The 17,221-nt window shown below is 41.8% G+C and overlaps 1 protein-coding gene across 3 annotated transcripts in view; it reads left to right on the plus strand.

Annotated features, from left to right (window-relative positions):
• The window catches only part of LOC121198474 (adenylate cyclase type 9-like), a 31,840-nt gene that overhangs the window by 9,914 nt on the left and 4,705 nt on the right, over positions 1 to 17,221 (plus strand). For all 3 annotated transcript variants that reach the window (XM_041062655.1, XM_041062654.1, XM_041062656.1), the window contains 8 exons: positions 12,064 to 12,236; positions 13,906 to 14,016; positions 14,290 to 14,546; positions 14,716 to 14,818; positions 15,408 to 15,616; positions 16,240 to 16,399; positions 16,611 to 16,753; positions 16,992 to 17,015. In XM_041062655.1, coding sequence (XP_040918589.1) covers positions 12,064 to 12,236; positions 13,906 to 14,016; positions 14,290 to 14,546; positions 14,716 to 14,818; positions 15,408 to 15,616; positions 16,240 to 16,399; positions 16,611 to 16,753; positions 16,992 to 17,015 — 1,180 coding nt within the window. The remainder of the gene's footprint in view (positions 1 to 12,063; positions 12,237 to 13,905; positions 14,017 to 14,289; positions 14,547 to 14,715; positions 14,819 to 15,407; positions 15,617 to 16,239; positions 16,400 to 16,610; positions 16,754 to 16,991; positions 17,016 to 17,221) is intronic.

Below are 17,221 nucleotides of genomic sequence, written 5' to 3' on the forward strand. Positions count from 1 at the left end.
ATAAAGCCACCAGCACTGCACTGTGACCAGATGCCATTATTGCAATGAAGTAAAGGTACTTGACTTTCCCAGACTATTTTTTTAACATGATGAAGGAATAAAATGCTCTAAAGTGCAAACTTTTTTTTTTTTACCTTTTTCTACCATTTTAGCTGAGTGAAACAACTATGGCTGTATTAAGTGTTCCCCAAAGCGATGACAGTGAGGGAGTGTGCAGAATACCAGAAACCATCTAAAGCAGATGCAGCCATCACTGATTTTAATAATTTTGTAATGTAAAAGATTTATCACTGAGTCAAACAAAATAACCCTTAGATATATTAAGAATTAAAATAACCATTAGTTACAGCCCTTGTTTGGCTTATCAATTTGTTGACATTGTATTAAAATATTAGATTTTGTAGATCTAATTCTAAGTGTTAGAAAAGAAAAATAGTCACTTACCTTAGATTAATCACACCCTTTAAAACCTTTCAACACAAATATTGATGTCACCCTACAAACTGTCCATTTATACACTGGAGAATCAGGAGAGTCATGTGCTTTCACACTCCACATTTCAGCTGCTCCATTTGCTGCCATGAAACTGCAGGTTTAATGCAGGCAAGCTAATGAAGCGAAGCCATGAACTGATCTTTTGTGCAGTGGTGGTCTCTACGTTGTTTATCTCAAAACAACGAAGTGAATACTTACTTCACAGTATTTGCATTTACAATATTTTTCAGGCTCCCAAATAGAGGAGGCACACAGACATGATTACTAGTAGAACTGGACTGCTTTCATTACCACAGGGGCAAAACATGCTTATGCTTTATGCTTTAGTATAATATCAACACTCTTCAATGCAGCCAGAGTTTGTAAAGGAATCTTCTCGCTGCTCTCTCCTTGATTGCATGCAGCAGACCAATCTGTTATCAAACACTGTAGGAGTTTTCACATATGCAAATGTGCTGAGAAGATCAGCTTGTATATCTTCCTGCAAACATCACTTCCCCTCCTGCACACTGAGAAGAAGAGAAGATGAAAACCCAATAGAGAAAGCAGAAGAGAGGAAAGGGCATGCAAGAAGAAGGTTATAAAGAGAAAAAATAAACAGGTTAATACGGAGTGGCACAGAAAGATGGATAAAGTTACCTCTTAAGGTTCATCTTGTTCAGGGTTTTTATGCTGCTTTACCTGACTCACAGTCATAACACTAGCCACAGCACAACACATGGGAACACAAACACACATTTCAGCTCTGCACCCTGCGCCTGCCAAATACTAATTGCCATGGCAATAGGTTATTGAAAGTGGTTAGGGTCAGCTGGAAACTGGAGACTTTTTTTTTTTTTTTTAATGGACTGGTCTGAGTTGAAGAAAGGGGCCAAATTTACTTTATTCAGCTGAAGCTCTGGCTTTCACATAGTGGTGAAGGCCGAGCGAAGGCCTATTTTTGTGTGAGCCTAGCAAGAATAAGCCCAGCACGTGCAGTGATTCTTCACTCTCGCAGCTCCCGCACAGATGCAAGTTGCACGCATTCTGACTCTCAAAGGTTTGTAAACCTTGAAAAAGTGGAAGAAAATGTGAAAGCGTCTTTGTGTCTCTCTCCTGCTGTTGCTCTCTCATTGTATATATCTGGTACTTCATTTAGCTCTCTCTTTGCACAGTGTGAGTTGAGCTGTGCATGTGGCTAAGCTAGCTCTCCTCAGGGCCGTGCTGAGTGCTCGGGTGATAAATGGCTATTATGAGTCATTGATGCATCCTAAGCTTTCCTCCTTTGTGATCAAGGGTACAGAGAATGCCAGCACTCCTCCTAACAGACACACACTAGCGTTTACTGACACTGACGGATGGAGCTCACTTTTGAGGTGACACTCACAATAACCCTCCCCATCCACTCTCCTACACACATTCTCACCAACGCACACTTACTTTACTGTGCTTTGCGTTCAAGTAGGCTACACCAAACGTAAACACCCACACATGCAGCCACACCCAGTTTGTGGGCTTTAGTGGCTCGTTAGTGTGCACAGCAGGAGTGTGTGTGTGATAAATGGCTGTGTGAATTATGAATGAGGGAACATGACGGGGAGCCAGTCCACCATGAAGCCTGCTGCTGCACTCAGCCTGCACGAACGGGCTCTGCATGTCTGTGTGTGTATGTAACCTAAAGTAATAGTGTGTTTTCCCCCATGAATACCATTGTACATATTTGTGTATATTACGAATAGATGACCATGAGGTATTTTATTATTAGTAGTGCAGGCCATGAAATTACTTTTACATATATATACTGTATATATATATGTAGGTCAGTTTTAGCTCTCCCCTCTTTGAGAAAAAGGAAGCATCTATGTTGAAATGCCCTCTCACACCCTTCCTGTGTTGCTCTGCTTTACAAACATTGGGCCATAGAAAGAGACTATTAAGTAATTTTCTTCTTCCTTTGCAACCCTGTTTTCCAATGATGTTTTCTGGCATATATTTTATATGACATATACGTGTCTATACTATTGACAACCCTCCTTCTCCTTTTAATCTGCTTTTCTCTGTCATACCAATGAATCATAATTCTGCTGGATTGTTGTTCAGAGAAAAAGTAATTAGAAGACGTCACTCTGGGCTCTGGGAACTGGTGAGCAGCACTGTATTAATAAGATCATAGTTTACTTATAGTTAACAAATCCCAGTTTCGCAATGCTTTCTGACTTTCACAACCTGTCTGTGGCTCTCAGCCCCAAGCCCTCCAGTTCCTCCTGAAGACATAAATCTTTAAAGACATGTCACAGATATATGGTTTTATTTAAAAAAAAAAAAAAAAAAGGTAAAGTCACTTCCCAAAATAGTTGGGCACCACAGATTGTATCAAACCAGAGTAAATATTGCTTTTGTTGGTGATTATTTTCAGCTGCCGATTAACACAGATTTGATTAGTATTTATGGCACCAGGACAGTGTATGTGGGACTGACTCAAAATAAGCCACAGTTCAGAATAAACTATCAGGCCTTGGCCTCACATGCAATATTAATAGAATGAATTCAACTTGGTTCAAAGGTTGGTTTTAGCTTTCATGTGGGATTGACAACAAAAATCACCACCAGCTTTTTCCTTTTTGAAGCCAAAGTAACTAGCTGGTATAACTGGTTACTCTCTCACATGAACTAAGTTCCCTGCCACAGGCTCAGCACCCTCCATTGGCTTTGATGTGACAGGCCTCCTGTGTCCCTCCACCTGTCACCTGTTCCTCCATCCTCATGCTTTATAGCCCCAGGAATCCCCCATGCTGTCACTCCTAAAGGCTATTTGTGACTTAATGCATGAATGTATCAGTGTGTATGTGTGTGTCCATGCTAAGTACCTGATATATTCCCAGCAGAGGTCTTTCCACATCCTTTTATCACTTTCAATCTTCCTCTGTCTGCATCTTTCCTCCTCTCTGCCTCCCTGTGTGTTTTTTCTGTTTTTCTCCCCTCCATCTTGCTGCTGTCTCATTCTGTAACTGTTGAGTCAGAGTGCTGCCTCCGCTGTTTTTTAAATGACACCTTCATCAACAAACATTACAGCAATGCTTATCTTAACAGGCTGCATATCAGCTTGCTTCTGGTTCTTGTTTCTGAGCTTGAGATTTAATGAATCTGTCAATTCTGCATTTTAAGAGGATGCAGGTCAACAGTGCAAACAAGCATCAGCATAGATGTCTGTGAAGGTTCTCAGCATCTAGGTCATGGTTATCCAAGAAAAGTTAAATCAAGGGCAACTGGACCTGGATGTAGAGGACACTTCACCTCTCATCCAAGAGTCTTCTTCAGTTCTGGATCAGAACTTATCAGAACTGATAAAACCTTTTCAAGTTTCTACCACCAAGTCCAGTTGCCCTCCGCTCAACTTTTCTTAGATAAGCACCAGCATACGCACAACTTTTGCCTCTGTCTCAGGCAAAATATGTTTCAGCGGTTTCTGTGGTGGAAGCTGAGCTTTTGGTTAGCAATGCCATTTCCTCCTGCTGTATCGTTTTAGATCGAGAGTCCTCAGGGAGTGGTGCAGTGCTCAGCAAAAGATCCGGCACATTTTCATCATCAACTCCCAGTGAAGATGCCATTACTCAAAATGTTGAGTAAGCAGAGTCTGTGGTATTGGAGCAGAAGACGTGATGAGAGAGAGGCGGAGCGTGAGAGGGAGGGAGATGTTTGTGTCTGTTGGCTGTTTGCTTTGATCATTTACCCAGAGCCACAAACTCAGTCACTGTTTAATCAGTGAAGTAGCTCTGCTCATAGCTGTGGGTCAATAGTGTCTCAGGTGGAGATAATTCATTATGTGATTAAATCGAATTTCAATTAGAAGCAAGACTGTCAGAGAAAAGATGTCTTTTAGTTTTGTTTCAACTCCTGATCAAGAATTAATTAGTCCCTGAATTAATTGGTTGCTTTGCATGGTCATTTCCTTTTGTGGTTTTGTGAGATGAAGACAACAGTGTAAAACAGGTTAACAGCTTTACCAAACTATGTTTTATGTCTCTGTTCTCAAAATGTGCCTAATAATCATAACTTTCTTCATATGGTATCTTTCAGAATCTAGGTTTAATGTGCGTTATAAATTTTGTTGAAGTGTAATACAGATTTATTGAGAAGATACAAAACGAACACATTAAAATGTGTTACTCTTCTGAAACATTCACTTAAATTTTGGGGACAGTGACATCCTGATGTTTGGTCAGTCCTGCCTCAGGATTTCAAGCTCTATCTCAACTCCAGACGGGTTTACTCCTACTCTTCTTCTTTCATTAAAACATGTGAAAGACTGAATGTGGATAATTCCACTCCGGTTTTGAAATAATAATAATAACAAAAGTCTGAAAGGTAGATCAGTACTATAAAGAAAACTACACCTGGTTTGAGAAAATGTTTGACACAGATTAAACAGCATGGGAAACGAGTAAAATTACACACTACAGTGACAAATTTCTTCGCTTGTTTTTGTAATTAAGTTTTGAAAGCGCAAGTTTCAAAGTAGAGACTTGTTCATATGGATAATTCTGCCGCATAGACAGATGTGCTGAATGGCATGAGGAGCCATGTGGTCACTATTATGCGAGAGATCAAAAGAGGATGGGGGAATTAGTATTCAGAAGAGGAGGAAGAAGGGCTTGACAGAGTAGAGGAGGAAGGTGTAGAAAAGATGAAATGGAAAGTGAGTCTGGGTTTTCAGGATGATGACTGCTGGGGCTGTTCCTCGCAGAGAAGAGCCCTTTAAGCCTGTGTGGTGATGAGGCAAACAGATATCGGCTTGGACACTAAAGAACAGGGGGGATAGTTGGATTTGGGATGGAGAGAGAGAGGGAGAAGGGGGGAGACAGTGAGTTACAGCAGGATTGACAAAACAGGGAGAAAATACAGACCACTAAGCAAAGGACTGGGGGGGGTTAAAGATTTTGGAGGGGTGTCAACTGTATCTTTTGTTCTGCTAGCGGACCATGGCAGCCTGGGACTGTCAAGGATGGAGGGATCGGAGGCACAGAATACAAAATGAGCTCAGAGAGTTCAGAGACAGATACAGCCAAGCGAGAGTTAAAGACTTTGGAGAGATGTCAAGTGTTGCTATTGTCGTTTTGAGTGAGCCGTGGCGGGGCCAGCTCGGAGCCAGGACAAAAAAAAAAGCACTGGCCAAATATGGAACTTTTGTTTTCGTGCCACCTCCCTGTTTACAGCAGTGAGGGACAGAAAGAGGGGAAGGATATTGACATATTATGTTGATAGCAACAGGAAGAGAGAGACCTCAGTATGGGTTGTTGTGCTGGGACAGCGTGTTTGTGTGTAAGCAGAGAAGTACTCTGACGTAATTCACAGTTTGGAGACGTGTTTTTGTCCCAAACCTGGAGAGCTAATGTGCTGAGAAAGCCCAGGTGGTGTGCAAGACTTGCTGTTTCTTTTTATGAAGTCAGGCTTATGTAACTTGTACCAAGAGGTCACTGTGGGTTATCTGGGGTCTCTGAGCGTTTGAGAAGAACTAAATTGTAAAGTAATGCAGCAATTCAAAAGAATTAAGTCAAGCAAAAAGTAATCCTTGAAAAAACAAGCTTATATTTGTGTTGTGTAATCGTATTCTTGCTACATTCTTAAGAGTGTAGTTTTTCTTTTTGAACAACTAACTGCAACCTGTAATTAGGTGAAAAGGTTACTAGTCATTATGAAAAACACGCACAGTTGTAAATCTGAATACTCATGGCACTGTGAAGCACTCACAGTGCAGCCATCTCCAAAGTAGCATTGATCTAGTTTGGGGTTGGCTGATACAGATAAGTGTTTCATCAATGGATATGTTATATCACAACATCAGTCTTTATTATGTAGTTGTACTTTTTATGGCTATTCAACTGTAAGAAAAATAATAATAATAACAAGATGGGAATGTGTTTTCTGGCTGGTCCAGTGAATGAAATACAAAAATTAAGGTACTCCATCACATTGATGCTAAAATGTTGTAAACCAAATATTTCCATAAAGGCTTAATACAACCAGACATTCGAGGAATACACCGTGAAAGAAATAGTGTTTTAAGTTGACAAATCTCAGTTGTTTTATGGTATGATTACATTTCCCAGGACTAATCTACTGTAAATCCATCAGAAGCTTAATAAAACATAATTCTCTGCAATGATGAAGTGTGTTGTTGGATTCTAGCCCACTGCATATGTGTACACAGTCTATATTTAAAAGAATTAGCATTCTGCTCATCGTGCTTGTTTATGTATGTAGTAAAAGAAGTAAAGTGTGAAACATCCTCTCCTATATATTATTCAGAAGACAGACGTTTGTTGTTGGCAAAGGCAGAATGTGAAACATCACTCACCGTTGAAAGTCTGCTTGACATTCTCAGACGGAGGAGACGGTTTGCCCTGATTTGACACTGTGAATAAGGCTGCTAACCTTTTTAAATGCCCTTTAACGCCTCAGAAGTAACCTGGGCTCAGCAGAAGTGTTCATCTGTAAACAGGAAGGTCAACGCTACCCCTCCCCCTCCACCTCTCCCTCCCATTCACACACAAACTTGCTGCTTCTCCTTTACTGTCAGAGATGACAGTGTGAGTCCCTCTGTGATTCCTTATGAAAAATGAATATGTCTTTCATGTTTTCTGACTGAAGGGGCTCACTCGCAGGCAGCTCACTCAAACATTTGTCATTCTACCACTCATTCTAGCTTCCAGCTATTTCCCAGGTAGTTTTTTTTCTCTACTCTAACTGTTCCTAAAATCTCTGCAATCTGCACCTCTCATCTTTCCCTCCCCTCCTCTGCGAACCATGCTGCAGTAATAAAGACCTCCTAAACAGCCTGTCATACTGGACAGTTTCCCTCCTGTCCCTCCTGCCCTCTTCCCCCCCGACAGGGACAGGATGTACAGTATATCTCAGGATGGGGACGCAGTGGAAGGAGTGCCAACTGGCATGGAGAGCTGCCCAGCCCAGCAGTGCTAGTTTCTCTGCACCACCTGCTCCACTGCCCTCCAGCTCCAGTACCTGGCCCTGGATGGCAAACCTGTCATTATGCTTAGATCAGGCGCATGATACTTTTGTTTGTTTGTTTGTTTGTTTGTTTGTGTGTGTGTGTGTGTGTGTGTGTGTGTGTGTGTGTGTGTGTGTGTGTGTGTGTGTGTGTGTGTGTGTGTGTGTGTGTGTGTGTGTGTGTGTGTGTGTGTGTGTGCTGATCCAAGCATATCTGCCAACTCTCCTTTGCTCTCTGTTGCCCTCTGTGTTCTGCAGCTTTTAGTAAACCTCCCTGGGACGGCAGCATTGGCTGCTCAGTCCCCACTTGGATTGCAAATGTAAGTTGAAAGGAAAGGTGTTTCTTTGTGATAAACATCCAAAACGTTTCACACTTATGGCTACTGTACCTGGAGTATTAATGTGCTTTTTTTTTTATGCTCATTTTCTTCTGTGGTGTATCCTTTTTTTTTCTTTCTTTCTTTCTTCTTTAAGGATTTGACCTTTATCGTTTTGTGTGCTTTGTTCTATATAAGTCAGTGTAAGGGTGTTTAGGATGCATGCTTTTTGTACCAGGTCATTTACTTCCCAGCTAGTTTTCCTTCTCTTTGCTTAGGGCAGAGGGAGGGTTACTTTTAAAGCGTCTGAAATGATCACTGCAGTCACGACATGTGAGTTGCATCCACCTTTTTTTGAGTATGTTTGTTTGGCACACCCAGGCTTTGCATTCAGCCACTCTCAGCTTCACAGAAAGAGGGGGTTCAGGGACGACCATTGTCCCAGAAGAGTATGGACGTGCCATGAGGAGGCAAGAGGAAGAGAGGAGTAGAGGTTGATGGTATTATTTGTTTGCGAAGTGCTTTTCTCATGCTGCTCTCCTCTGTCCTGAACAAAGGGGTTTGGAGAGGGAGATAATGTGACTGGGCTCTCATGGGGAAAGGTTATCTACTGTTCCCTGTCAGCTGATAGCACAGGACAGGACATTTCAAGTCCCATAACACCAAGAGGCTGCCACTAATGATGTTCTTCAGTTAGCCCAGGGTCATCAAAGATGGAAAGAGGCCGACACATGCTTGTACCTGCGTTATAGATCATCAGACAAATGTGCACAGACTGAGAGATGGGTAAACACACATACACGCAGCTGGAAAGAAACAAGACACATCAATTGGAGCACACAGCATGAAGCTTCCTGACCTTTTTCCCTGCCGTGAGGCCTATAGAGCACAGCTGTATTCAGATGATGTTGGACCCGGTTGAAGTGGACAGTGAAGCCAGCTGCGGGTGAGGACAGTTTATTAGAGCAGCAATTTACTGCCTGACAAGACTGCAATTTCAGCTGCCACGAGGTTGGATCGTAAAGACGAGAGATTGTCCTAGAATGGCCAGGATCAGGCACCCGAACATCTGCAGACACTTGAACCTATGTAACCCCTCATACAAACACACACAGATAACATACTGTGCACTTTCTCAAGCCCCTGCAGTCGATTTATCCTGCTTTTCTCTGGCTGTCAGGATGCTGCCATGTGAATTGATTACTTGAAACAAGCTGTCTGACAACAAGATGTGGTCAATCTAACATTCATCCACATTAGCCTGTGAAAAGGATGGCCATGGATTCCTGTATTTAAGATTGAACCTTGTTTCTCTTCCTTAGTATGAGAAAAGAGACTCTGAAATGTCTGAGATCAATACAGCAACACAGTTATTTTGATGCAAATCAAAACCTAACAGGAAGTGATGGAGAGGGCAGACCACAGCTGATCTCCCTTCACCTCCCTGAGCTATCAGCTTATCATCTCCTTCAGTTTTGATGGTTTTATTTTTGTGTTTTTGACCCCCTTTTTTCTTATTGTGTTCACCTCTAATCCCGGTTTGTGTTCATGTCTGGCATCTTGTTTTTCATTGTCTTAAGTCTGCTTTTTTAATATTGGGTTATTATTCTCTCATCCATCATCAAATATTCTCTTCCCTCTCTGCCTTTCATCCATTCTCTCCAGTAATGTGTTGGTGCGCATATTATCAAGCTTGAAACACTTCATTATCTTTAATAAGCTGTTACAGTATTGGGGAATAGAGGCTGAATGGTCCAGTGATTTCTGTTTAGGTGGATTTGGCTTGGTCCCCGTCTTATACAGTTTTATTATTACTCAGCAGTCAACACTGCTTTTACAGCAGATATAGGATTTGCATTAATCGTGACTCTAAATATATTAATAAATAATACATTGTGACTCACATACTTTAGTAGTTTTGTGAAACGGATGTGACTGTTTCTCTGACTCAAATCCTCTCAATCTGGCTTGTAGAAATCTCAGTGAACAGACAAGAAAACAGTGCGACCTATGCAAATCTCTACCCACAGTGATGGCAAAAATGAGACATCGTTTGACATCTTTTTGCTGGCTTACATATATTATTTAAAGATATCTTTAACTGTGGTACTTCCGCAAAACATTGTATGTCACGGCTGGTCAGTTTTTCTTTAGAGATATTGAGGGTAAAGACAGAAGAGGAGCAGAGAAAGAGAGAGGGAGGGGGAAAAAACAACCCCGCTCACCCATGAGCAGAAGCAGAAATCAGTGTGTGTCATGGTTGGAGGCAGGGAAGGATTTGATTAGCAACCTAATGAAATCAGTCAACTCAGTGTGTGTGCGCGTTGTACATGTTTGTGTCTCTGGATCCATCTTTGACACATAGTGACACTCACACATTCTCATTCTCAGAGGCAGTCAAAAGCTCCCCTCAGTTTCCTGCTGTCTCTTATCATCTGCTGTGCCATTCTGCATCACTGGTGCGGGGAATTAGTTCTTTGTTACTGCTGTTTACAGCCTTCATTTCCCATCCCTGATCCACCTCATCCACCTGGCTATCGATCCAGCTACAGCGAAGCTGTCCATCTGCACCTCCGCTTGCTGTGTGTGTGTTTGACTCGTTGTGTAGGTGGTTGGAGGGGGTGTTTTTTTGCGAGCATCTCATAATTACACTTGTGTTTACATCTGTCTCTTTGTGTGCATATCACTCTCTTATTTCTCATCATCTTCTTCAGCTGCTTATGAGGTATTTGTCCCATAAGTTTTGTTTGCAAATGTGTGTCATTGCAAAAGGGGCTGTGTACCCTTGTGTCATACGTCATAAGTGTTTGTGTGTGTGTGTGTGTGTGTGTGTGTGTGTGTATGTGTGTATGTGTGTGTGTGTGTGTGTGTCAGAGAGTGCAGTCCCAGGGTTGCTCAGCAGAGGTAGTGTCAGACCTGTCTGAGGTACTTAGGGCAGACAATTCTCAGAGCCCGAGGCTGTGGCTTCACTGACACTTGAATTATATGGCTAAGAACACGGTCACAGGTACTTACCTGTGCTACTGACAAACACACAGATAGATACCTCTTACTATGGTTGTGACTTGTCACAATACACTGCTGCAGACAAAGAAGGGCGGGAATTCAGTCCCGCACACTTGTTCTACTTAGTCTGAGTGAAGTGAACTGAATAGCCATGTTTTAAGTGTTTAGCGACGGTGCTAAACACCTTGTGTCTCTCTTTCTGTTAGTCTGTCAGTCTTTTTTTGTATGTATTTATCAGAGCGGCAAAGTTGGCACCAAAGACCAAAACAGGAAGTGAGCCATATGCCTGCAACTGTGATTAAAACTGCACAGCAGGAGCATCCTGGTGACCCAGTCGTCGGCTGTTTAGAAGAAAGAAGAAATGTCACTGAGAGTGACAAATAGCGCTGTGCATTTCAAGGCATCTTATGTTTCACCTAAGCAGGGGAATGATTTGTTTCTTTTAACATTTAAATCATCAAAAGTTCTAAAATGTATCTCCACATTTGCATATTTTGTCAGTGTTTTTGAGCAAATTTGTCAGATCAGAAAACTGAATTTTGGTCTGAAGGCTGCAAAACACACATGCACCTTGTAGGAGCAATGAAAATGGCAGCATGTTGATAGACGAGGGAGGTAGCAGGTGTTCAAATATTTGGCCCTGGCCTGTTTTGTCCGAAATCTAAAACTGTCTCATGGTCAATGGATATGCGTGGATAAACCCCACACAATGATGCACATGCACCTTATACATACATGAAAGAGTATCTATACCAAGTATACATGGGAGGATTTTAGCACTTCTATACAGAAACTGTAGTTTGTGATGAGGAGGTTGCAAAAGAAATGACAGTAGACAAAACTGATTTATGGTCCTTTTTAAAGAAGTGTTAGCATGCCTTGGTTTTAGAATCTCTGGCAGTCCCATTTCTCACTGGTTCATCTGTCTGATTTTAAATAAGAGAATAAATAAGGAAATCCTGCACAAATGCACCACACATTGCATTTATATACTGTATATGTATATGGAAACAAGAATAACTTGTGTATGACCTTGGTTTTTCCTAGTGGGAGAGATTGATATTCAGTGCCTCTCTCTTGATTCTAGTTTTGTGCCAGTGCCTGCTTATATAATTCACTAAGGGAATTCATCCTGCTGGGTATTGAGCCTCTGCTGAATCCTAAAACAAAACTTCATGCACACGGAGATGACTAAACCCTACTCAAACCTGTTCCACTTTCATCTGGAAATAAGATGATCTCCGTTTCTGTTTCTCTCCAGGCCTGAAGACCTACTTGATCTCTGGCAGGAAGGTGGAGCCTCACTCTCACTGTAGCTGCTCCCAGTTGGGGTTGGCTGGACCAGAGCATGCAGATCCTCGGAGTCCCACAACCAGAGTGCACACACCTGATGGAGCCCCTTCGGCCTGCACCATGGCCCCTGACAGAGCCAAGGTGAATGCACACTATCTCAGGGAAAATTATATGAAACATTAGCTATGTTCGTTGAGAAAGCAAGTATATTTCTGGGATCATTTTTCATTGCACATCTAAATTGCCTGAGGAAGAACACTAGCCTGCATGTTCTGCTACGGCCTCTTTGATGTTCATCTTTTTGCTCTCTGTGTGCTTTTGTTTATGTGGGTGTATCAGAAGCTTTAATAGATATTTTCATATTTTTTGCATGCTAGGAGCTTCTTTTTGTCTTGAGTTGAGGATGTGAAAAAGAAGAAGAATGGCTTTCATCTATGCCGTTACCATGCATCTGAATTTTTCTGTTTGTTCCATGTAATTGCATAATTTAACCTGGGGAACCCTGTGTGATTAGAGCACTCTATGTAGATGCCTTCATATGCCATTTGTGTAGTACCTCATTAAGTCCTCATTAAATCCTTGTTAATAAGGAACAAAGAGAACAAAACAGTGAGATCTTATTAATTAGGCAGTTGAAAGCACTGTTCTCCCCAGCAGGCCCTGAACACGATAACTGACCCTTAGTGCTCATCATCTCAGAAAATGTCCATCCATTATGTCCTCCTTAGCTCTGCCTTCAAGGGAAATTTCTCGTTTGCTTTTAAATTGTACTAGGTCATTGACCTATCAAAACTGTGCAACACATTACTCCCTTATAATTACCCTCAAAACCATGCACCACGCTGCCTTATATTCACCCCAATTAATCCTTCTTTCACTGTACACATGTGCTACCCATGCTTCCTGCACAGATCTTTCAGCCCTCTGCCAGGCCAGGTGGAAGGGGGGAAGGGTAGGAGGAGTAGGGAGAGGATAGAGGATGATGGGAGGCAGGAGAATCAGTGGGGGTCCTCAGTATGGAAATGAGCAAACTCGAGCAGACGGGAAGCCCTTCTCAAGACTGTCTGCATGCGACTGATGACTTCTCCGTTTATAGCTTTTCAACTTCTTTGAGGCTCTCACACAAACACAGATACAGCTCACACTCAAGGATCATGCTCAGGCATCTTCAGAAAAGCTCTGTGACATTTGAGTGTGTGAAGGAGTGATACGGCATGTAGGTACACAGTGTGTGCTATCTCTGTGTTTACATTATATAGGGTGTGTTGGCTTCTCAGTACTTCACAGCATGTTGCACGTGTGTATCATGGTCAGTCATAGTGCAGTGTATAACACTGATTCCTTTCTCATACACACACTCTCACATTTTTTTTATTATTTTTGAAGGGGATGAGTGGGATGAAAAGAAAGACTTTCAGCTTGTGTAGACCTCCTCTATGCCTCTTGTTTACTCTGTCACCCTGTTTCTTAATGGCTGCTGCCGCTCTTGTTAGGATTATCCTCATTGACATGAATAATATTTAAGCCAATAAACTTTGGTAAGATGAAAGGAAGACGTGTTGCTTTTTGTGTTTAAATGTCAGGTTTTGTGTTTGTGGCGCTGGTGATGCATGTTCTGCCACCTCTCTTTTATCATTTTGTCATTCCCCTAGAATCTTGATCTTGATTGCTGCCATCTTTTTCTCTGCTCATACTGTATGCTCTCCTTGATCTGTATCTCTCAATTTATTCTCTTTCTTCTTTCATGTCCCCATATGCTGCATTTCCCTCCCATATTGTGCCCGCCCCCCAATTTCTACCCCCTCTCCAGTCTCCCTGTCTGTCCTGTAGTGTGGTCCTGATGCCAGGGGAGGATCAGGTTCTGGAGGAAGGAGCGGTGCTCAATGGCTGCCATGACGACCACAAAACCAACAGCAGCAAGGTTAGGCTAACATTACACAGGCCCAGCAGCCAAAAGAAATAGTTCATTAGTTAGTCAAAAATAGTTCAAAGAAATAGAACTCCATGCGTCCCAGTTAAAGTGTGCCACAGAGACATGCATTTAAATTGACGTGACTGTAGCACACTCTTAAGCTTTATATTTAATATTTACACTTCTTTATGTCATTGCTGACCTGTTTCCAATGCCAAGATCCACCTTCACACCTTCTTTTTTGGAAATTCGGCACATCTCTCTCCCCTCTTTTCTCCTCAGGACTCTATGAATCTGAAGTCCTCCCCAGTGGTTTCTGCAGGGCGCACCCCCAAGGCTCTGAACGGCCTGCTAAGTCCTCGGCTGGAAGCACTGAACAACAGCCAAACGTCACTGTGCGAGATGCTGCAGGAGAAGGAGAAGAAGACGTGGAGTGGAGGCTCCATGGGCATGGACCACTCAGCGCTCATCCCTCTGCGCTCAAAGAACTTCAGGGAGAGGAGCGATGCCCACTTTGTGGACGTTATCAAAGAGGACAGGTGAGAATGACTTTAGAATAACTTCAGAATATTTAATGGTAATATACGATTTATGAGTGGATCAATCTCAGTTGTTAATTTGTGATCCGATTTCAGGAGATAACTGACTGTAAAATTTAAAATCAAATTGTGCATGATTTCTACTGATTTTCCTCTGCCTCTGTGACAGCCTTATGAAGGACTATTTCTACAAACCTCCTACAAACAAGCTGAGCCTCACCTTCCTGGAGAAGAGCCTGGAGTCTGCTTACCGGATAAGCTACCAGGAGGAGGTGTGTTTGTGTGTGTGTGTATGAGCTATGTTGGTGTGTGACATAATGGTGCCTGTATGTCTGATTGTGTAATGAGTGTGCATGCATAATTGTGCATCTGTTTGTTTATGTTTGATTTTATCTGTACGTGCTGCCAGCCTAACCCAGCTGCTTTTGGTCTGGCTGTGGTCCGACAGTCGTTCAGAGTTTTTCAAACCAGTGTGCTTACATGATTAGAGTCATTCTATCTCTGCTGTCTTCATATGTGAGCATATCTGCTTTTATTAGTGTGTGTTTGTCTTTCTGCCAGTTTTGTTTTTTCTGCATGTCTGGTTCTCATCTAGGAAGCCCGTCAGGACTACGTTATGACCAGACCGGTCAAGACTGCGGCAAAGAGAAATCACTGCAGGACCTTAAAAGTAGTTTTGTGTTAGGTTGTGATGCCCTCTGCTGGTGTAACTCAGAAGTGCATTTTCAATCTCTTGGCTGCAACAGTTGTTACTTTGTTGAGTCTAGAATCTTAGTCACTCAGGTATGTTCACTGTTTTCCTTGTATATTCCTTATTTTCTTCCATCTTCCTTTTTTCCTCCCTCTCTCTTTCCCTTACAGGTGGAGACCCAAGCAGCAGTGCAGACTTTTGCCAGCCCAACATTCAGTTCTTTCCTGGACATGCTGCTGTGCTTTTCAGTGTTTTTGGCTCTCTCACTGGCTTGTTTCCTTCAACCACTTATCACAAAGCAGAGTCTGTCCACTCCGGCACTCATTCTGACAGCTGTAGCCGCCTTGTTGGAGGCTCTGGCTCTGCTGTTTTCTATACGGTGAGATAATGAATGTATGCATATGCATATGCTAATGGGCCAGATTCAGGCTGCGAGACATGTTAAGAATTTACTGTTACATCTGGCTTGGAAATTATTTTTTTTCTTTGTTTTATTTTCTTTTGTATTTCATTTTGGTGTAGTTATTTAATTTTAAAGGCAAAGTTGTTTCACATTTGACATCGAGTAAGTTGCTCCTAATTGTGCAGCCTGCCAAAAGTGACACTTCTGCGATGCACTCTGAATTTTTTTTTTTTTTTAAGTATTTTTAAGTATATTTAAAATATATTCTAGGAGTTGGAAAGCAGAGAGGAAGGAGAGAAAAATGTTGGCATAGATACTTATTTGGCAGCAGCTAGTAGGGGAAACTCAGAGAGGGACTAATATTAATACAGAGCCTGGAGCATAAAGGTCCAAACACCTTGTTTTTTTGTTTTTAACTTAAATACATTTTTAGTGTTTAGTGGATGCCCTGATCCACATTCCTCTCTAAGATGAATAGGTCTTGTTTACCATAAACCAAGGTGTAGACAGTCATGTGTGGCATTGGGTAACTATTCAAGGTAGGAACACACCATCACAGTTATCTGTATCGGTCATGGCTTTCTGTTTTTCCTCTTCAGTATGGCTTTCTACCTGGACAGTACTCTGAATTGCACTCGGGTGCTAATGAGAGCAGTCTCAGGGTGGATAGCTCGTCACTTTTTAGGAGCTGTCTTGGTGTCCCTGCCTGCTGTGGCCGTCTTCTCCCATGTCACCTGTGACATGCATCTCTCCATCCAGGTGGGCCTTCTGTTTTTTTCTGTTTAGAAATGAATGACAAGGGTGATTAAATTTTCCATCACTGAGTTATTATTAATTATATTCAACATATGTTTTAGTTGCACAGTATGTCAACATAGCAGTCTGTATACTTTACTGTATGTGATAATCTTTACCACTGCTGGGATCTTTTGACTAATGACTATTGCTCTGTTCCTCTTATTTTCCCCAGTTCACTATGTTCATCTGCTGTGCTGTCATCATAGCTATCATCCAGTATTGTAACTTCTGCCAGCTCAGCTACTGGATGCGTTCAACTCTAGCAACATTGGTGGGACTGGGACTGCTTGCCTTGCTCTTTAGCTCCCCTTGCAGGTATTTGTGTATTTTAAAGAGGTGAATTAAAACACAGTCACACAATTTATTGTCCAAAAGTATTTTTTTTTTTAATATAATTAAATTGTGTGTTGTATAATAGTGTAGACATTGTCTGATGAAACTGGGTCACTTATTGAAATTTCAAAGAAAGAACACAGGTATAAATATGACTGTGTTGGATGTCTAGATGTATGTGTTACAGTACTTAATGCCACTTGTGTTTCATTTCTTCCAGTGTTGCTAAGAGTCTGTTTTTCTGGTAAGTACAGTGGTTATTGTTAGCATTAGTGCCGTAATCTCTACCTGCTTACATTTCCTTTTCAAAAGACAAAAGGCTTTAATGTAGTATTCCTCTATTAGGTGTACACAGCTTATGCCAAAAGGTTCTGTAGTTGTAATTAGTTTGTTGCAGCTATAGAGGCTGCAAATTTATTTTGACAAGAAAAAGGTTTATTCTAGCCTTAG

Source organism: Toxotes jaculatrix, chromosome 18 (assembly GCF_017976425.1).
Source record: "Toxotes jaculatrix isolate fToxJac2 chromosome 18, fToxJac2.pri, whole genome shotgun sequence".
Taxonomy (NCBI): Eukaryota; Metazoa; Chordata; class Actinopteri; family Toxotidae; genus Toxotes; species Toxotes jaculatrix.